Source organism: Ramularia collo-cygni (genome assembly GCF_900074925.1).
Source record: "Ramularia collo-cygni strain URUG2 genome assembly, contig: RCC_scaffold07, whole genome shotgun sequence".
NCBI classification, from domain to species: Eukaryota; Fungi; Ascomycota; class Dothideomycetes; order Mycosphaerellales; family Mycosphaerellaceae; genus Ramularia; species Ramularia collo-cygni.
In genome coordinates, this window is record NW_019716261.1 from 971,208 (window position 1) to 991,127 (window position 19,920).

Below are 19,920 nucleotides of genomic sequence, written 5' to 3' on the forward strand. Positions count from 1 at the left end.
ACGGCGTTTGCATGGGAAGATTCTCGTGGTTTCCCTTGGTTTCGAGCTTCAACACGCTCAGCAGAACCAGCAGAACCGCATCGACACCAACAATTCGCCGGCATATCCAGCCAGTCGTTTTCACCCGCAGAATGGCATCCGCCACTGGCAAGGAGCCCGAGTGGACCGCCGTCAAGGTCCGCTCGACCTTTATCAAGTAAGTCCTCACTTCAGTCGCATTTGCAGGGATAAAAATCCCCCACCATGACTCTACTCTATACCACAGACAACAACACGCGAAAAAGCTTCAGTCAATGAGCCATCAGGAACATACTGACATTGATCCAGCTACTTCAAGGAGAATGGCCACACATTCGTCCCCAGCGGCAGTGTTGTGCCACTTTCTGACCCCACCCTTCTCTTCACCAATGCCGGCATGAACCAGTACAAGTCCATTTTCTTGGGAACAGTCGATCCGGACTCTGATTTCGCCAAACTCAAGCGTGCTGCGAACTCGCAGAAGTGTATTCGTGCGGGTGGCAAACACAATGACCTCGACGATGTCGGCAAAGACTCATATCACCACACATTCTTTGAAATGCTGGGCAACTGGTCTTTCGGCGACTACTTCAAGAAGGAAGCCATTGGTTTCTCATGGAATCTCCTCACCAAGGTCTACGGTCTCTCACCCGATCGACTCTACGTCACTTACTTCGAGGGCAAGGCTGATGCCGGTCTTGAGCCCGATCTGGAGGCCAAGAACCTATGGCTGGCCGCTGGAGTTCCCGAGGACCACATTCTCACTGGTGACATGAAGGACAACTTCTGGGAGATGGGCGACCAGGGTCCCTGTGGACCCTGCTCTGAGATTCACTACGACCGTATCGGCGGCCGCAATGCCTCAGATCTCGTCAACCAGGACGATCCAAACGTCATTGAGATTTGGAACAACGTCTTCATTCAGTACAACCGTGAGCCAGACAAGTCGCTAAAGCCGTTGCCTAACAAGCACGTCGATACCGGCATGGGTTTCGAGCGGTTGGTCTCCATCCTACAAGACAAGCCTTCCAACTACGATACCGACGTTTTCACACCTCTCTTCAAGACCATTCAAGACATCACTGGTGCGAGGGACTACCGCGGCACTTTCGGCGATGAGGATGCCGACGGAGTTGATACAGCTTACCGTGTCGTTGCTGATCACGTTCGTCTTCTCACATTCGCCATCTCTGATGGTGGAGTACCCAACAACGTCGGCCGTGGATATGTCGTCCGCCGCGTGCTCCGTCGTGGAGCTCGCTACGCCCGCAAGTACTTCAACACTGAGATTGGCAGCTTTTTCTCCAAGATTGTGCCCACTCTTGTCGACCAGATGGGGGACATGTTCCCAGAGATCAAGAAGAAGCAGCAAGATGTCAAGGAGATTCTCGATGAGGAGGAATTGAGCTTTGCCAAGACGCTTGATCGTGGCGAGGTCATGTTTGAGAAGTATGCTGAGGCATGCAAGACCAAGGGAAGTAAGGAGATGACCGGTGCCGATGTGTGGCGGCTATACGACACCTACGGCTTCCCAGTCGATCTCACTAAGCTCATGGCTGAGGAGCGTGGTCTGGATATCGACGAGGAGGACGTCAAGACYGCCCAGGAGAAGGCTAGACTGGCTTCCAAGGGTGAGGCCAAAGCTGGCGCTCAAGTTGTCAAGCTCAACGTCCACGACATCAGCGCTCTGGAGAAGATGGCCGACGTCCCCAAGACGGATGACTCACACAAGTTTCAAAAGGCAAACATCAAGGCGCACATCAAGGCCATTTACCATGATGGAAAGTTTGTGCAATCTACGACCGAGTTCCCCGAGGGCGAGCAGTTTGGTGTCGTTCTCGACCGCACAAACTTCTACGCCGAGCAGGGTGGTCAAGAGAACGATCAAGGTCGTATCCTCATTGATGGCGAGGCAGAGATCAACGTGCAGAACGTTCAGCTCTATGCCGGCTATGTCCTCCACACTGGCGAGATGAGCTACGGGAATCTGAAGGTCAATGATGAAGTGCTGTGTGAGTACGACGAGCTTCGCCGCCAGCCAATCCGCAACAACCACACTGGTACTCACAWTCTCAACTTCGCTCTCCGCGAGGTCCTCGGCGATGATATCAACCAGAGAGGATCTCTTGTCGCTCCCGAGAAGCTGCGCTTTGATTTCAGCCACAAGACTGCCGTCACTGACGGTGAGCTTGCCAAGATTGAGGAGCTCACCACCAGTTACATCCGCCAGAACAGCGAAGTCTACTCAAAGGACGTCGCGCTCACCCTTGCAAAGGCGATCTCAGGAGTACGTGCCGTCTTCGGCGAGACCTATCCAGACCCTGTCCGTGTTGTCTCAATTGGTGTGCCTGTCGAGGACCTGCTCGAGGACCCAAGCCGGTCAGACTGGAACAAGGTTTCAGTTGAGTTCTGTGGTGGTACACACGTGAAGAACACCACCGAAATCAAGGACCTGGTCATCCTCGAGGAGAGCGGCATTGCCAAGGGTATTCGCCGTATCGTCTGTGTCACTGGACAGACCGCACATGAAGTCCAGCGCATCGCCGAGGAGTGGAATGAGAAAGCTGCTTCCCTCGAGTTGATGCCATACGGACCCGAAAAGGAGTCCAAGACCAAGGAGTGGCAGCACGAGCTGAACAGACTTGAGATCTCTGCCCTCTCCAAGACTGCATTAAAGAAGCGCTTCGAGGGCATCATCAAGGGTATCCAAGAGCAGCAAAAGGCCGCGCAGAAGGTTGAAAACAAGAAGGTTCTCGACGCCGTTGCCGAGCAGTTTGAGAAGAACAAGGAGAATAAGAGCGTGGTCATCAGCATCCCGGATCTTTCTCCTGGTAGCAAGGCCATTCAGGAGGCCATCAAGCAGATCTCGAGCAAGCAGAAGGACAAGAATGTCTATCTTGTTGCACGGTCTACCGATGACAAGGTCATTCACGGATGCCACGTCTCCGCTGAGGCGCAGGGGAAGGGTGCTGATGCTAACAAGTGGTCTGGCCAAGTCGCCGAGCTGGTCGGTGGTAAGGCTGGTGGCAAGGGCGCTACTTGTATTGGTCAGGGCATGAATGTGGATAAGGTAGATGACGCTGTTGAGGCTGCGCGGAAGTATCTTGAGGGTTTGAGCTTGTGATGGGCTCAAGCTTCGATTCGTGGTATGGGATGTGCATGACTTTCATGTTTGATGCTGATGCCGCTCGGTCATGGATGATGAAGACCGCCGAATGATGGCTTTGCGTGCTCTACAAGTACAGACGCAATCAACTTGATAGAAGTTTTACGCAAACGAAGAAAATCAAATCTCTCCAGCGTCTCCTCTTCGCAAATCAACGAATCGGAGCGTACTCTCGTATTAACGTTAATGCAAAGTCTCAAAGTCCAACTCGGCTCTGCCCTGCTTAACCGCCTTTCCAATAAAAACCGCCCCTTTCCCCCTCCCTCTCTCCTTAACACTCCATCTCTATCTCCCCCCTCTCTCTCCCTCTCCCTCTCCCTCTATCTCTCTATCTCCACCTCTCCTTCTCCCAATCCCTCCATTCCCTCTATAATTCCAGTCTCCCCATCTCCCTCCAATCCCTCTCTTCCTTAACCCTCAAAACAGCCACAACAACATCCCCATCCCGCACATCATACATAACCCACGATATCTTTCGTTAAGTCTCGAACATAGCACTCTCCCCATGGGCTAAAAAGCAAATTCTTCCAGAGAAATGTTCAAAAGTCCAAGGGAGATTATCTGTCTTGGTACATAGTAGTTAGAATGAATTGGTTTCGGGACATGTGGAGAATATTGGGAGGTTTGGAATTAATTGAGCGCGGGAAAATCGGGAGGAAAGAGAGGCTGGGGTTGGGGTTGGGTGGTGGGGGTCTTTCTGCCATGTCGGACATTTCTGCTTGTTGTTGCGAAGATGTGAGTGATCATGGATTGGTGGGAGGAAGAGGAAAAAGAGATTGAGGGCTTGATGAAGGAAAAATTATGCAGAGGATGGGCAAGGCTTTTTGACAAGCAGGCGAGTCATCCTGCTTGTGAGAATCTGAGCTTTAGAGGGCACCACTCTACTCCTATAGATGTGGTAGTAATGCGAAACGTTCAACAGTCTCTTACCAGCAGAGGAAATGTCGTCAGCCTTGCGCCTCAGGCCAAAAGAACTTTTGCGACCGAGGAGAAAGAGTAAACACTTGAATGATCTTCTTTCCTTCATCTCTCTCTCAATTGACTAGTCCTCATCCTCGTCCTTCTCACCGCCGCTAAGAACCGCCTTCCGTGGGTCCTCTCTGACAACTCTAACTTTTCCAGTCGCGGAGTCTTCACCTTCTAGTCCTCCAACTCCACTGTCTCCATCGCCCTCTCTGACCCCTGAGGCTCTTCCACTTCCGACCTCGACCCCGAGAATTCCACCCACACCACCTCTCTCTCCAGCAACACTGAACTCTCTGAAAACCCATCCTCCATCTCCCAACCAAACTCTCACAGCCTTTCCAACCTTGTCCTTCCCGTTCTTGCTATGATGTCCGGTTCCACAGATCGCGTAGACAAATGCTTTCTCTCCACCTCCAGTCCTCTTGGCCTTCTGTGCTTGTTCCTTGAGACAGCCTTCAAGATAACCGACTGCTTCTTCAGGATGCAGGCCGTGGAGGTCCACATAGCACTCTCCACCGCCACCCTTTCCGGAGTTGCGCGCTTCGTAGAGAGCGCGAGCAGCTTCACGATGGCGTTCTCTCATCAGCGCATTTTCGTTCTGTCCTCGCAGGGAGAGAGCTTTAGCTCCACGGGCGTCATTCCGGTTCCATGCCTGCGCTGCACTTTGTAGGAACTTGTTGCGGAGGCCTCCGTGCTTGAAAGCTTCTTGTCGTGCTTTCATATATGCCGCGTTGACCTTGTCGCCGGTCTCTAACCAAGGAATGTCTTTTGGAGCTGGGATAGACATGGCAGCAGATGAATTCTCTCTCGTGGACGTGAAAGATTTGTTGGCCTTCAATCCTCGGCGCATTGCGTCGCGAGCGGAAGCAGGAGCTGGCGACGGAGACATACGGACGACATCTGCGAGACTGCTGGGCTGTTGGAGTGCATGATTGTTGTGGCCGTGACCGCCGCGCTTGCCGTGGTGACGCTTGCCTAAAGGTTTCGTGGCAGCGGATCCCAAGGTGGGGAATGCCTCGTCGTCCTGAAAGTTCACGCTTCCTCCGCTTGGTGTTGCAGCGCGCGAGTTATGGCGACTACCCGGTCGAGAGTTGGGTTTGCTGTTGGTTCCCAGACGAGGACCTGTGGGAACGAAGYTGGGAAATAGGCCAGGTGGAGCCGAAGCCATAGCAGCTTGTTGTTGTAGACGGAGAGCAGTGGTGTCTTCTGGTTGACTCCCATCTTCGTACGGATTGCTGGTGGTTGGCTGCAAGGCTGGAAAGCTGTCGTAGTCTTGAAGGTGAAAGTTCGGCGTGAACTGTTGGGGAGTGGGGGTTCCATCATTCGCAAAGGAAAGCTGCTGCATGAGAATGCTGGGGTCATGGGAGAATAGGCAGGAATCTCCCGCGATGCAGTTCCCAGCCAGCCAGTACTTGCAGAGATGATTTTGCACTTCATGGGCGAAGCGACAATCCGCTCTGGCGCAATGTCCACTGGCCAGCCAATAACGACAGACCGTGGACGACTTTTGTTGGCCAAGTGGAGTGGCGGGGCGAGACCCCGGAGCCATGTTCTTGCCAATCAGAAATGTTCGGTTCTCGTCTTGGGATTGTTGTTGCTGCATTGCAGCGGCCATTGCAGCAGCACCCACGCCTTGAGACTCCATGATCGAGCTGACGGTCTGACTCAGATCGTAGCCGTTTGCCTCCAAGATCTGCTCCAACTCATCATCACTGCGGTTGTCCTGCAGAATGGATCTGAGCATGTCGTACGGACTCATATCGGTGGTGTAGGGCGACATGTATTCCGAGACGGAGCCTGCCGTGCCATCGCCAAAGCTAGCATTACTACTCGCATCATCGTTGACCAGCCAGTCGACATTCTCACTCCCGTAATCGCCGTAATTCTCCGTCGAGGGAGTGTAATCGCTGAATTGGTAGACGCTCAGGCGTGGAGAGTGCGGAATGACRGGCGTCGCAGCGGGAAGACGCGGGGATGCTCGCGGGGAGGAAAAGGGCGATCCCACTGTTGAAGACTTGGTCCGGGCGAGAGCGGGCGGTTGAGGCGCAAATCCCGGTGGAACGGTCGGCGTAGCGGAGGAAGTGCGCGGAGAGCTGGCGGTGGATTGCTGTGTCGGCGTCGCAGCGCGTTGGATCCACGGCGCAGGAGAGCGCGAGCGGATAGGCACCGCTCCTCGAGCCGGAGGAGGCGAAGATGTTGTGGATTCGTTGGACTTCCACTGCCATAAGACGCCCAGCACTGCATCTTCCAGCGCCTTGCCCTTGAGCTTGCTCGGCTCCCCACTGAGCAGCTCCTCGAGCGCGTCGATTTTGCCCTCTTCGTCGATCTTGTCGTCGTCGAGCACCGGCCGGCAGAGATCGTACAGCCTCTCCGACACCATGTTGCTGATGAAGTGAGGTGTGATGTGGTATTGTGGTCGGGTCCCGTAGCTTCGAGCCTATCGCATCGTCGCCGGCGGTGCCGAGTCAACGGGCGCAAGTGAAGGTGATGAGCGCGACTAAAAGAAGGTGATTAATACGGTTCGCGCAGTCAAATGAGTGTCGATGCTGTGCAGGAGGGTGTGAATATCGTGTGGATGTGCGGGTGCTGGTGTTCTGCGAATAGACATCGAAGCATGGCGGATGACGATGGAACGAACCCTTGGTAACTCTGCTGCGAAGTGGATCTAGCGAGGGAAGCTTGATGTCCTTGCGGGGGTGTAGCGTGTTGTGAAGATGTGCATCATCAAGTGCTTGTCTTGACATAACACTTTCTCAATAAAACCACTATTCGCCGGCCAAACGATACTCCCAGGTTTGAGAGAGGAGCGGAAGTATCTGGCAGTACGCATTGAATAATCGCTCTCACCAGCACCGCATCGCCATCACATGCCAATTACTAAGCCTGCCGAAACCTCTCGCTTCACTTTACAACCTCCGGCTAGCAACCACCACTAAAACCATCGCCATTGACATTGACACTGGCGAAGATGACGACCCTCTTCAACGCGCCACCCCCTCAGTTCACCTTTGACACCCACCTCCACACCATCCTCCCGACCCTCGGTGCTCCCTCGAAGACACACCGTCCTCTCTGTCAAGACTATCTCTCTTCCAACGGCACAACTTGCCCACGAGGTGCCTCCTGCCCGGACCGCCACTACATTCCTGTCGCCGACCGTAGTGGAGTAGGCCATTTGATCTGWAAACATTACCAACGCGGCCTCTGCAAAAAGTCCGAGGGCGGAACTTGCGACTTCGCACATACTTTCAACCTTCGAGATGAGCGGGAATGCAAGGAATTCTCCCGSTACGGAATTTGCGCGCAAGGGGAGGAATGCACGTCTTTACACGTAGCTGGTCCAGGCTCCGAGGCTAGACGGCAAGCTTGTCCGCATTATGCGCGGGGATTCTGTCCGCTGGGTCCAGCGTGTGCGTTGAGACATGTGAAGCATGAGAAGTTGTGTCGATTCTTCCTGGCGGGATTCTGTCCGAACGGGAGGGCGCATCCTCCGGGAGCGGATCGCGTTGTGAGTTGTGAGTTTGGGGCGCACGCGAGGTGGGTGAGGGATGAGGATTTGAATCCTAAGAAGCCGGAGGTGCGAAGGGAAGTCGATGTGGAGCAAGCGAGGAGAGAGCAGGAGGAGAGGGAGGAGGAGTTCTTTGCGGAGGAAGAGCGGAGACGGGAGAGGTTTGAACGGGGTGAAGGTGGGAGGGGTGGATGGAGAGGGAGGGGAGGTGGGTTTAGAGGTGGAAGAGGAAGGGGAGGTGGACGGGGAAGGTATTGAAGAATGTCAGAATGTTTTGAGAATATTAGCAAGGCGTTGGTGGATTGCGTCGGGGTTCGATGTGTACGATACCTTCGTGATGAAGGAAAGAACGGATTGCCAACTACAGCATGCAACAAGCAGTTTGTATACAAGTCTACCAACAGAGGGAACGCTACGGCATCTACAGTGGGCTCTGGATTACAGAAAACGATGCCAGATCACATTACAGCATCCACCTGTGCATTCTCATAAGAGTGAGCGCCGAGCAGGTTGCTGCTCCTTTCCTGGAGGGCTTGGACTGAATCACGGCGGAGCAAGGAAAGATACAGTTCATAATGACATGAGCTCGTAGCTCTCCTCGAACTTCAAACGGGAGTTCATCTTGAGCCTGGCCGCTCTCTCTCCATCGAGCGTGATCAAGATCGATCAGAGATGGCTGGAATGTCAAGGGTGGCCCGTTTCGATGAGCCGCTAAAACACCGTACGGAAGCGCTTGGCTTGATCATGCAGCTTCGACGCGCCATCTGATCCTATTTCAGACAGCAGGCTCAACGTTTCCACGACCGTTCATGTTCTCTCTCTCGAACATTAACCTCGCTGAGCGCTGCAGAGCCAGCAGAGCCCACATGAACAATCTCTTCGTTCAAAATCACCAAGCCTCCTCTGATACAGGAGCCATGTCTGCCGATGGAAACCCACCCCCTCAGTGCGCAGAAGACGTCGTAGAAGACGACGGGAGCACCATGACATCCGACGGCGCATGGGGTTGCTACACACCTACCACCACTGCCTCATTCCCTCCGCTCTTCATCAGCGCGATCCCTTGGCCTGAGATCTCATATATGATCCTTGAGAAGAAGTCCCGCAAAGCCATGACGCTCACATCCTCTGGCCTCCTCCTCCAAGATCCCCCCACAGAGGGAGCCAACGCATCGAACACCTGGCTATGCGTCTCCAAAGACAACCATACAGGTTTCTATAACACCTCCGCTAAAGTCTATCTTGGGCATGACGGGAAATGTAGTTCTCAAAGCGTCGAGCACGCGGTGGTGGGAAAGATGGCGGAATGGGAGTGTTTCATCGCGAGACAGCATCCTAAGGGAGGCTATCTGTTGTTGTCGCCGTTTTGGTCTGAGTTGTGGATTGTGGGGGTAGGAGAGGAGGGAAAGATCATGAGGGGCAGACATGAGAATACGGTTTGGGATTTCGAGGAGGTCTGATTCGGTGGAAGGGGCAGTTCAGCTTTTGACAGAGGTTTAGAGATAGTATTTGGTGTTCAATGGGAAATTACTCGCGCTGGAACTGGCCCAATGAGGTCAGAGACCAATATGTATACTCCGTTTGCGTTTAGTGTGTGTACTTTTACTCCCCGTGAGCGATGGGCGCAAAGTCATCTGGACCGAATTGCCTGCCCGGAAAATGCTTGCCAGAGAGCCTTCGCCTTGAAGCTCATATTGGAGCCGGAAAGGCGCTCCTCCATATGCTTCTTCGTTGAAATCTTTATTTCTCCCTAGCGTCTCATCGATCGTGGATTTGGCAGGGCATCTCGCCTTGTAGCAAGAAACGATTGTGTTGTATCTTGAGAGATGGAAGAGCACTATAACAAAGGATAAGGACAATCCAAGATAAGGTTATGCGCTAGATCCTATATCCCTGTAAGGTAGGTACATTTCAATATCCCCTACATTTCAATCTCCATCCCCAGGTTCATTGACACAGCACCTCGAAACTGCGTTGAGACGTGGCAGAGCTGGAACACATTCTGTTAGCCGCCATGGCATCAGCCTGGTCTACTCTCTCATCTCGCATTAGGACACTTGTAGCTCGAGCGAGGAACCTGTAACTTAGTAATGAGCCACATTCGCAAGCGAGCGAAAAGTTGGTGCAGACGGGAGGAATGAAATTCGGGCGCATTCGAACCAGGCACGATGGACCGAGAAACGACGGAGACCACGATTGCGACTGAAGAAACCACCGGGAGATCTATATGCCGACTCATCATGTGCAGGGCAAATCATGGACTTGGTCCTGATAGCTGAAGACGACCTGCAGCATTTGAAGGCGGTAGAACCTTAGTTACCTCAAGAAGATACCTTACCTTGGTAACTTAGATGGTGACCTGCCATTATTATTTTCGTGAGATATCTTATCAGCCACAGCTCGAATCTCTACAATCGATAGGGCTGAAGTAATGCGAATGCCGCGCGCCTCGTGATCAATACGATCGAGAAGCGAGCTGCGCCTCAGCAACATTGATTGAGTCTAGAATTCCACCTTGCATTGATTGCCTCGTAAGTCAACGTAAATTGTGGATTGTTGTCGTCAGCCTCGCTTACGAAAGGATAGCCTCGCTGGTGATTTGAGTCTGGTGCAGGAAGTCGTTTTTGTAGCAGGTATTCCACGACTAAAGCAACTTGAAGCATTTCACATCGAGGGGTTCACAGCGGTGCCCACCTTCAAACACGACCGGCCGCCACTCCTACGAATCCTCCGACCAGTGCGCGGGCGCCGACAAGGAGCGGACATCTTCCTCACTCCCATACTCCTCTTCACCGACATACCTTACCTACTCTCGTCATCCGTGCGTCGCTGAATTGCACCCCCACGTCGTATCAGGGAATCAGCAGCAGCACTTCTAAACTCCGCTCCTCGACGATCATCCATTCTACCTCCACCCATCGAGCAAAATGTCGTGGAAACTGACCAAGAGTACGTCTGCGGTCGTAGTGTGATGCTCGGCAACGGCACGCTGACCCTCCTACAGAGCTCAAGGAGACCCATCTGGGTGCTCCCTTTGCCAATACCTTCTCCCGAACCTCATCGCAGTCTACGATCAACAACGGCGCCGAAGCACAGTCGAAAACCGCCCCATCGCCTCTCAGCACGCAGACACCGGCCGCTTCATCCGCATCTGCAACGCCAAATGGCTCGGACCCACAGGGAATCGCAGTATCGGAACAGATGGTCAACGCGCCTGCCGTACCTGCTAAGCCCGGTATCCTAATCCTCACACTCCACGAAGGGAAAGGGTTCAGTCTACCACCCGGTGCTGAGCAGGCGTTCGCACGGCCCGGACATGGCAGCAGTATGAGTGCGGGCTCCTTCTCGAGCAGCTACATGGGCGGTAACAGCGCTCGGCCAGGCTCAAGCAGCGTGAACCAGGGCAGCTTCAGACCCATGTCCTCAAGCGGCGGCGGAATCAACAACATGCCTTCCACCCACGGGCGGTATAGCAGCAAATACCTCCCTTACGCGCTCGTGGACTTCGACAAACAGCAAGTATTTGTCAACTCAGTCTCGGGGACGCCTGAAAACCCCGTGTGGGCAGGTGGCAGCACACAGTACAAGTTCGACGTCAGCAGATCAACAGAGTTGAACATTTCGCTATACATCCGGAATCCACAAGCACCGCAAGACGCTGGAAGACGGCAGGATATCTTCATTGGCACGTGTCGCGTGAAGCCTACCTTTGATGAGCAGGATGCTGCAAGCGCTGCACAGTCTGCGGAKGCGAGGAAGGAGAAGAAGGAGAAGAGCATGCCGCCGCCGAACAAAGCAGACGAGGGCGTTGCATGGAACGATATTCAGTACGGAACCGGCGCCATCAGACTTGGCGTCAAGTTTGTGGAGAACAGACACTCGTCGCTGAAAGTTGAGGATTTCGAGTTGTTGAAGGTGGTTGGCAAGGGAAGCTTCGGCAAGGTCATGCAGGTGAAAAAGAAGGACACCCAACGGATCTATGCCCTCAAGACCATTCGCAAGCAGCACATCATCTCCCGATCAGAAGTCGCCCATACGCTCGCCGAACGCTCAGTCCTCGCTCAGATCAACAACCCCTTCATCGTCCCGCTCAAGTTCTCCTTCCAATCACCGGACAAGCTCTACTTCGTGCTCGCATTCGTCAATGGCGGTGAGCTGTTCCACCACCTGCAAAAGGAGCAACGATTCGATATCAATCGCTCTCGATTTTACGCCGCCGAGCTTCTCTGCGCGTTGGAATGCCTGCACGGCTTTGGCGTCATTTACCGCGACCTCAAACCTGAAAACATCCTCGTGGACTATGTCGGCCACATTGCTCTTTGTGATTTTGGCCTGTGCAAATTGGACATGAAGGACGAGGACAAGACCAACACGTTCTGTGGCACGCCGGAGTACCTCGCCCCGGAGCTCCTGCATGGACAGGGTTACACGAAGGCGGTCGACTGGTGGACGTTGGGTGTGTTGTTGTATGAGATGCTGACGGGCTTGCCGCCATTCTACGACGAGAACACGAACGAGATGTATCGGAAGATCTTGTCAGAGCCACTGCATTTCCCAGGACCAGAAATTGTCCCACCGGCCGCGAGAGATCTATTGCAAAAGCTGCTGGAACGAGACGCAACGAGACGGTTGGGAACCAATGGAGCTGCAGAGATCAAGGTCAGTCATCATTTATCAACTCGTAGGTAACGACTAACCATGGCAAAGGCACATCCATTCTTCCACTCCATCGATTGGCGCAAGCTGCTAGATCGCAAGTACGAGCCTTCATTCAAGCCTTCTGTGGATAGCGAGCTAGACACGGGCAACTTCGACAAGGAATTCACCTCCGAAGCACCCACCGACAGTTACGTGGATGGACCTGTGCTCAGTTCGACCATGCAGCAGCAGTTTGCCGGCTGGTCATACAACCGCCCTGTAGAAGGCCTGGGAGACGCGGGCGGCAGCATCGTGCAGGGCAATGCTTTTGATCAGAGGTAGATGGTTGAACTGCCATAGTTGGATGGCTTGCATGACTGGTAGTCGACGAGAGACAAAATTCACATGAGCGGTCTGTTTTGAAGATTGTCCTACTTGCTACACCGGCCGTGAATTCACCGCCGTAGAGCGAGGTGAAGATTGTGACAGCGAATTGCTGGCATGTGGCGCTGCTCCGTGCATGCTGCACGGAGTGAAGGTCGGCCAGTCCCACATATTGAAGCTGCATTGAATAGACCCCTGCTCGCTGATTGATGTGTTGTCAACAAGAACGCGAATTCTTTCCAGGACATTGCCCCGCCACGACTTCCAAGTTCGTCATACCTTGAATCCGAGCTCGCCGGTGTGGGGTGCGAGGACGGCGACATCTCACAGTTCACCTTCTGTTGGGACCTTTCACATTCACATTCACATCCACCTCACCTTCTTCTCCGTACTTTGCTTCCACTTGCTCTTTACACCGCTTGTTTTTGAAAGCCCGCACTTCACAACACACGCGCAAGGTTTGCTACATCATAGCGCCAATGTCAACCACATCCAAGCTGACCGTATGAACAGAGAAAAAGTCACAATGCCCGGATTTTCGCAGGCCAACGAGCTGCCAGCATGTAAGTGAGGAGTTGCAAGTGGGAGAAATGATTTATGCTAATGCTTCCCAGGGAAGAATCTCATGCAGCACCATGACACGATTGGCCGCGGAATGGTGCTTCGCGCCGAGTTCGAAAAAGACCCGAAGCGCTTCGAGAAATACAGCCGCACATTCCACAACGAGGCCGACAACAGCGATCTGCTGTTCGATTTCAGCAAGAACTTCCTCACCGACGACACCCTTCCACTCCTCGTCAAGTTGGCGCAGGAAGCCAATCTCGAGACACTCCGCGATGACATGTTCAAGGGCGAGAAGATCAACTTCACTGAGAAGCGTGCCGTGTACCATGTTGCTCTTCGCAATGTCAAGAACGACCACATGGCAGTTGACGGCGAGAGCGTTGTCGAGGGTGTGAACGAGGTCCTCGACCACATGAAGGAGTTCTCCGAGCAGGTACGCAGCGGAGAGTGGAAGGGTTACACTGGCAAGCCAATCGATACTGTCATCAACATTGGTATTGGTGGATCCGATTTGGGACCGGTCATGGTCACCGAGGCTTTGAAGCCATATGGCAAGCAGGGCATGAAGCTCCACTTCGTCAGCAACATTGACGGCACTCACTTGGCAGAGGCGGTCAAGGAAAGCAACCCCGAAACCACTCTCTTTTTGGTTGCATCCAAGACTTTCACCACCGCTGAGACCACCACCAACGCCACCTCTGCGAAGAACTGGTTCTTGAAGACCGCTAGCGAGAAGGATATTGCCAAGCACTTTGTTGCGCTCTCGACCAACACGAGCGAGGTCGAGAAGTTTGGAATTGACAGCAAGAACATGTTCGGTTTCAGCGACTGGGTTGGTGGACGTTACTCCGTGTGGTCTGCCATTGGGCTGTCGGTTGCAATCTACATCGGATTCGACAACTTCAAGGAGTTCCTGGCTGGAGCCAACGCCATGGACCACCACTTCAAGACCGCTCCTCTAGAGGAGAATATTCCTGTTATTGGTGGTCTCCTGAGCGTTTGGTACTCTGACTTCTTCGGCGCGCAGACTCACCTTGTCGCACCGTAAGTATTCTACCTCCTCCCAACGGTGAGGTGCCAAACTGACTTTCTGTAGATTCGACCAGTACATGCACCGCTTCCCAGCATACCTACAGCAGCTTTCCATGGAGTCAAACGGCAAAGCCATCACCCGCTCTGGTGACTACGTCAAGTACACCACCGGTGCCATCCTCTTCGGCGAGCCATGCACAAACGCCCAACACTCCTTCTTCCAGCTTCTGCACCAAGGCACTAAGCTCATCCCCACCGACTTCATCCTTGCCGCCAAGTCACACAACCCGATCGAGAACAACAAGCACCAGCACATGTTGGCCTCCAACTACTTTGCCCAAGCAGAGGCTCTCATGATCGGCAAGACGCCCGATGATGTCAAGGCCGAGGGCGCGGCGGATGAGCTTGTACCGCACAAGGTGTTCTTGGGTAATAGGCCTACCACTAGCATCTTGGCGGAGAAGATCACTCCCGGTACTTTGGGTGCGCTCATTGCTTACTACGAGCACGTCACATTCACCGAGGGCGCCATCTGGAATATCAACTCATACGACCAGTGGGGTGTGGAGCTTGGCAAGGCGTTGGCCAAGAGCATTCAGGCTGAGCTCGACAGCCCTGGCGAGAGCACCAAGCATGACTCAAGCACGAGCGGGTTGATCAATGCCTTCAAGAAGATTGGAGGTATCGCGTGAATCCATGGAAGTGATGAAATGAAGGGCAGGGAGACAAAGCTTTGAGCATACCATTGGGCAGCATTCGAATCGGATTGAAAATATCTTGATCTTCGACTATGGTTTCATTGGTATGGTCGTGTAGAAGACTTGGATTATCTAGATGACAATTCAATACGAGTTATGCAAGCCCATATCTCGCTAGTTGGCGAAGCAAGTCCGGCAATTCGTCCATGTGTACGGGCTGAACGAGCTTCTTGAAGTCCATCTCCGTGAACGTCAATTCCACGTGTAAAGAACCCTCGCGTCGCGCTGCAAAAGAATTGACTATGGTTGGGTTGTGAAGTTGTCAAATTCATTCACTCGCATACGAGTGTACGAGCCCCCCTTACGCCGGACTTTTCGGCTAACTTCTTTGGTAAGTTGATCGTCCAAGGAAGGTACCATGGTAGAATTACATGACAAGGAGCTCAGCACGAAAATCAAGGCAGCTCTATGGATAGTTCAAGTTGTAGCCTAGCATTCAAAGAACCTATACGCTACATCCCGTCATCTCTATAACAATCCTCACGTCCTTTCCATTCTACAACGCCTTTCATTTAAATTGGTTTAGCAGCTCATTACTCTAGACTGAGATACTCGTCGATACTATCGAGAAAGGTTCCTGGATTTCCGCTGCTTTTGATCTTATTGATCTTTATTGGAATCATCCTCGCGTACTACCAATGCAGGACGAAGGCCCGTATAGCGGAAATTCACCTACAGCGAGTTTTATTGGAACTCGAGTCGCAGAATTTTTCAAATTCCGAGATCTGGGCCGTCTCGACTTGTATGTGTGACTTATTGCCACTGGAAGTCTACAACAAAGTCTCGGTACGCCATCCCAGGAGAGGGAGCTGTATGTTGTTCACAGCTGTGTGCATAAGGATGGTTTTGAAGATAATGTACTCCCTTGTATTTGATCACACACATAGATATCCACATGAACTACGACTACAATCTACGACAAAGTTTCCTCAACCCACTGGTATCTTCCCGGCCGAGCCGCTTCCATTCACTCGAACAAGAGGAAATCCAGAGCTCGTCTCCCTTCGGAATTCCACAAAACCACTTCATCCAAAACTTTCTCGAACCGTCTCTTCACAAACATGACAAAGTCTCCGCCCCGATCAAGCTGGGGCTCCGACACCATGAATGTGAATCCAAACAACGACATCCATGACGAGAACGTGGTCACAAACTCTGCGACCTCTGACAATGCCCACATCGTCGAGTTCGTCCCGCCCCGAATGGCGACTGCCAAAAGCTTGACGGCCGATCAATTACGCGCCGGGCTGGAGACCCTACCACAGGAACTCTTCGACTCGATCGGGGAGTACACCTTCACCGCACAGCCCGGAACGCGCAGCATCAGCACCAAATCCGGCCGTGCCACCCACCGAGCGCACCTCAAGCTACTTCAAGTCGACTCGGCCACCCGAAATCTCTACGCCCAAAGTTACTACGGCCAGGGTGCGATTATTCGACTCATGACCGACGATAACGTTAGCTGGCTGAACAGTCTTTCGGCGGGTCATGCAGCACTTCTTCGCGATTTCGTCTTCGTTTATCACTGGCAAGTACGGACCTTGGGATCCCCGTATTTGGGGTCCTTCCACAAGAGCGGGCTGACGTTGAGGTTGGGGGATCATGAGTGCCACGGAGCAGAGGTGATCAGGCACTTGCGATCGAAATGGCTTCTGGAATCATGGACGACTTTGGACAAGAGGGATGTTGATCAGCGGGTGGGTGACGCGCCTGAGGATGATGATGAATTGTTACTGACTATTGAAGCAGTTCCGTGCCGGCTTGGTGAAGGAGCTCGACATGGGTGATGTCGTTGTGTGAGTCGTAAAGGAAACTACACAATCGATCAGTCTGGCATTCTAGCAGCAGGAGGGGAGGCTCAGGTATGGATGGCTGTGTATCGCTGGTTTAGATACTTCAGTGACTGTACAAGAAGCTGTGATGGCTCTTCCAACTACGTGCGTGGCTGACAAGCGCGTGCGCGGATGGAATGCAAAATTGCTTTTACTTATGACACGGAATAGACACCAAGGAATCATAAGTCTGAAGCTCTCCATCTGAAACTTGACCCATCTTACTGAACTTTCCGCGGTGTCCGTCGAGGGATTGGAGCTCACGATGTGCTCGTGATCTTTCAGAAAATCAATTGACCTTCGTAGGCCTTGCAATCCACTCATTTGGTGTTTCCCATCAGAGTCCTTGGTTGAGGCTCATGCTTCGACTCGTACGCGTAGCCACTTTTCGAAGTTACTGCCAGCGCAGAGCACGCCTAGGACAGTAAGGTTGCTGGAAAGGCTTGCTGACGCACAAGTTTTTCGCATCGCTGGTCCCCGGTCGTTCAAGATGAAGTCAATTAGACCAAGCAGCGAGCCGAAGTGAAGAAATGAACGAAAAGAGACCTCACTCACAAGACCATGCATCTTTCGGACCACTCCACATCCATTTAGCATACACGCCATAATTCTACATTTATGAAAAACTTGAAAGATCGAGCCCTGTTCCAGCAATTCGAGGATTTTCCATCCTCTTGCCGAGAGCACTGTTCGCTCATCAGCTGGTAGCCACACCAAAAACGCCATGCATCAAACACCATGACCTCTCCACCAGACCGTTGAGGTTCTAAACATTAGGAAAAATTTGCGTTGACACGCTTAGTGCGAGTGGTCGTGTCCGTGTCCGTTTCCGTTTCCGTTTCCATGTCCATGTCCATCGTGCGAGTCGCTGGCATTTGGCTGCATCTGCTCAGGAGGGCAGCAGCTCTTGCCACCGCCGCAGTCATCATCGCACTCCAACAAACAGCTTCGGTCACCAGGCTCGCTGTCGAGTCGAGACGTCGAGTTGGCTGGGCTGCTCGGCTGCCCTGATCCCGAGGCGAACTCGGGCTGGATGGTGGAAGAGTGAATGCCGTATTCGTRAAGACACTTGCGGATCGCGGAGGCCTGCTCCATGTAACGCTGCGAGCCGTTGCCCTTGAAGTTATAGTTGACACGGACGTGAAGACTGGCAACAAGCTTCGTGTCACTGAGCTGCCAGACGTGGAGGTGGTGTACGCTCTCAATGCCAGGAAGGTCCTCGATATCGTCGCGGATGTCATCGACCTCGATCCCGTTAGGAACAGCTTGGAGGAGGATGCGGGAGGCAGCCTTGCAGAGAGGAATAGCAGAGCACAAGATGATGATGGTGATGACAAGAGAAATTGCCGGGTCGAAGTAGTAGCGGCCCTCGAACTTGCACTTCCAGATGATAATGGCGGTGACAATGACACCAACATTTCCCAGAGCATCGCCCATGACGTGCAAGAAGATACCCTTCATGTTGAGGTCGCCGTGAGAGTGACCGCCGCCTCCGCCACTGCTCTCTCTGGGCTTGCGGTGCTTGTGCTCGGAATGATCGATGGATTTGCGCGGGATGGAACCATAGCCAGCGTTCGACGCGACGACAAGAGGGTCGACCTCGCTCTGCTCCCCATCGGCATCGTCCTCATCGGCGGTGTTTTCCGCATCCGAGTCCACGGGGTCCAAACGTGCTTGAGCAATGATGGAATTGCGGAAACCCGATGGACCGGGAAAGTCTTCGATGTTGATTTGAGGCTTGGAGATGGAGCGGCTATGTTTGCGCGCACGGGGAGACTCTACTGCCGTCGTCTCACTCTCTGCACGTCCAGGGACGATGGTGTCTGCGTGGCTATGGCTGTGCGAGTGGCCAGCGTGTGAGTGGTTGTGTCCAGCGTGTCCCTCCTCGGCATCCTTGATTGCGTGACCCTCCTCGCCGTGACTATGACCACCATGACTATGACCGCCATGACTGTGGCCGTGATCGTGGAACAGCACCAATCCCACCAGGTTGGACGCGAGACCGAGACACCCGACAATCAGCACCAGGACCGGGTTGGAGACCACCTGCGGCTCCACGAAGCGTTGAATGGCGTCGAGGAAGATGGTGACACACAGTGCAACGAGGAAGACTCCGTTGACGAGCGCTCCCAAGGTTTCCGCACGTTGGTAGCCATACGTGTACTTCTTCGGGGCGGAGCTCTTGTTTGCCATCTTGACGGCCCATAGCCCAACGCAGAGGGACAGGACATCGTTGAGCATGTGGAAGGAATCGGCGACGAGGGCGAGCGAGTGCACGGCATATCCGGTGACGAGTTCGAGGATGAAGAAGGCGGAATCAATCACTAGCAGGATGATGATCCGGCTCGATTTGGAGAGGGCCATTGTTGTTTGATCGATTGCCGAGGATTGTTAATGAGAGGAGGCAGGTGCGAGCGGACTGACCGCGGCGGTCGACGTCGAGGTGGTGCAGGTCGACGGTGGATGTTGGGAAGGCGGAGGGACAGAGGGGGGATGTGTTTGTTTTTCTTTTCAGCACGGTTTCAACGTTCTTCACAAGATGGAGGCATGTTCCGTGAAGCCGAGATTTCCATGTCATGGGGCTGGCGGGCACGATGCCGTATACGGTGCGCTTTTAGCGACAACTCTGCAACAATCTTTTTTTAGTAGAACTAAGGTACACTACTTACGCTACCTCGGAATATAACCGTTCCGAGAGGTTAGCGGTGATTTTTAGTTATTATACGGGCGTTTCCGATATAGCCTCTTTATCTAATATGTAGATATAGTCCTAATCGATAGATTAATCGTAGAAGTAAAGTTATCTAAAGCCTATATCTATAACTATATATTAAGTACTCCCTTTATATAGTAGATAGATCGAGAAGTAGATATACGCCCGTATAATGCGTTTACGACTATTAAAGTAGTACTATATAGATATCTATTAAAGGAACGAACGAAACTACTAAAAATAACTCCTCTTTAAACTTATAAAGTACCTACTATCTTTATTCTTATCGTAACCTTTTAGATTAACGACGCTTCGACCGATTACGCGTATAATTTACGGGT

The 19,920-nt window shown here is 52.9% G+C and overlaps 9 protein-coding genes; 7 read left to right on the forward strand and 2 right to left on the reverse strand.

Annotated features, from left to right (window-relative positions):
• Positions 1–131: 131 nt before the first annotated feature.
• On the forward strand, positions 132–3,142 carry RCC_05331 (probable Alanine--tRNA ligase; the record flags this gene model as incomplete). XM_023770602.1 has 2 exons in its annotated part: positions 132–196; positions 328–3,142. The coding sequence occupies 2 exons, from the start codon at positions 132–134 to the stop codon at positions 3,140–3,142; spliced, it is 2,880 nt and encodes a 959-aa protein (XP_023626370.1).
• Positions 3,143–4,226: 1,084 nt separating this feature from the next.
• Positions 4,227–6,530, reverse strand: RCC_05332 (related to nuclear WD protein PRL1; the record flags this gene model as incomplete). Its single annotated transcript, XM_023770603.1, has 1 exon — positions 4,227–6,530. One exon carries the CDS (start codon positions 6,528–6,530, stop codon positions 4,227–4,229), a length of 2,304 nt encoding a protein of 767 aa, XP_023626371.1.
• A 588-nt stretch (positions 6,531–7,118) lies between these two features.
• Positions 7,119–7,916, forward strand: RCC_05333 (uncharacterized protein; the record flags this gene model as incomplete). The annotated part of the gene is made up of 1 exon (XM_023770604.1): positions 7,119–7,916. One exon carries the CDS (start codon positions 7,119–7,121, stop codon positions 7,914–7,916), a length of 798 nt encoding a protein of 265 aa, XP_023626372.1.
• A 110-nt stretch (positions 7,917–8,026) lies between these two features.
• Positions 8,027–8,200, forward strand: RCC_05334 (uncharacterized protein; the record flags this gene model as incomplete). Its single annotated transcript, XM_023770605.1, has 1 exon — positions 8,027–8,200. One exon carries the CDS (start codon positions 8,027–8,029, stop codon positions 8,198–8,200), a length of 174 nt encoding a protein of 57 aa, XP_023626373.1.
• A 324-nt stretch (positions 8,201–8,524) lies between these two features.
• On the forward strand, positions 8,525–9,118 carry RCC_05335 (uncharacterized protein; the record flags this gene model as incomplete). Its single annotated transcript, XM_023770606.1, has 1 exon — positions 8,525–9,118. The coding sequence occupies one exon, from the start codon at positions 8,525–8,527 to the stop codon at positions 9,116–9,118; it is 594 nt and encodes a 197-aa protein (XP_023626374.1).
• A 1,467-nt stretch (positions 9,119–10,585) lies between these two features.
• Positions 10,586–12,638, forward strand: RCC_05336 (probable protein kinase 1; the record flags this gene model as incomplete). XM_023770607.1 has 3 exons in its annotated part: positions 10,586–10,607; positions 10,663–12,317; positions 12,366–12,638. The coding sequence occupies 3 exons, from the start codon at positions 10,586–10,588 to the stop codon at positions 12,636–12,638; spliced, it is 1,950 nt and encodes a 649-aa protein (XP_023626375.1).
• A 568-nt stretch (positions 12,639–13,206) lies between these two features.
• Positions 13,207–14,968, forward strand: RCC_05337 (probable Glucose-6-phosphate isomerase; the record flags this gene model as incomplete). XM_023770608.1 has 3 exons in its annotated part: positions 13,207–13,243; positions 13,295–14,288; positions 14,341–14,968. 3 exons carry the CDS (start codon positions 13,207–13,209, stop codon positions 14,966–14,968), a joined length of 1,659 nt encoding a protein of 552 aa, XP_023626376.1.
• Positions 14,969–16,095: 1,127 nt separating this feature from the next.
• On the forward strand, positions 16,096–16,834 carry RCC_05338 (uncharacterized protein; the record flags this gene model as incomplete). XM_023770609.1 has 2 exons in its annotated part: positions 16,096–16,731; positions 16,784–16,834. The coding sequence occupies 2 exons, from the start codon at positions 16,096–16,098 to the stop codon at positions 16,832–16,834; spliced, it is 687 nt and encodes a 228-aa protein (XP_023626377.1).
• An 830-nt stretch (positions 16,835–17,664) lies between these two features.
• Positions 17,665–19,230, reverse strand: RCC_05339 (related to zinc/cadmium resistance protein; the record flags this gene model as incomplete). Its single annotated transcript, XM_023770610.1, has 1 exon — positions 17,665–19,230. One exon carries the CDS (start codon positions 19,228–19,230, stop codon positions 17,665–17,667), a length of 1,566 nt encoding a protein of 521 aa, XP_023626378.1.
• Positions 19,231–19,920: the final 690 nt, after the last annotated feature.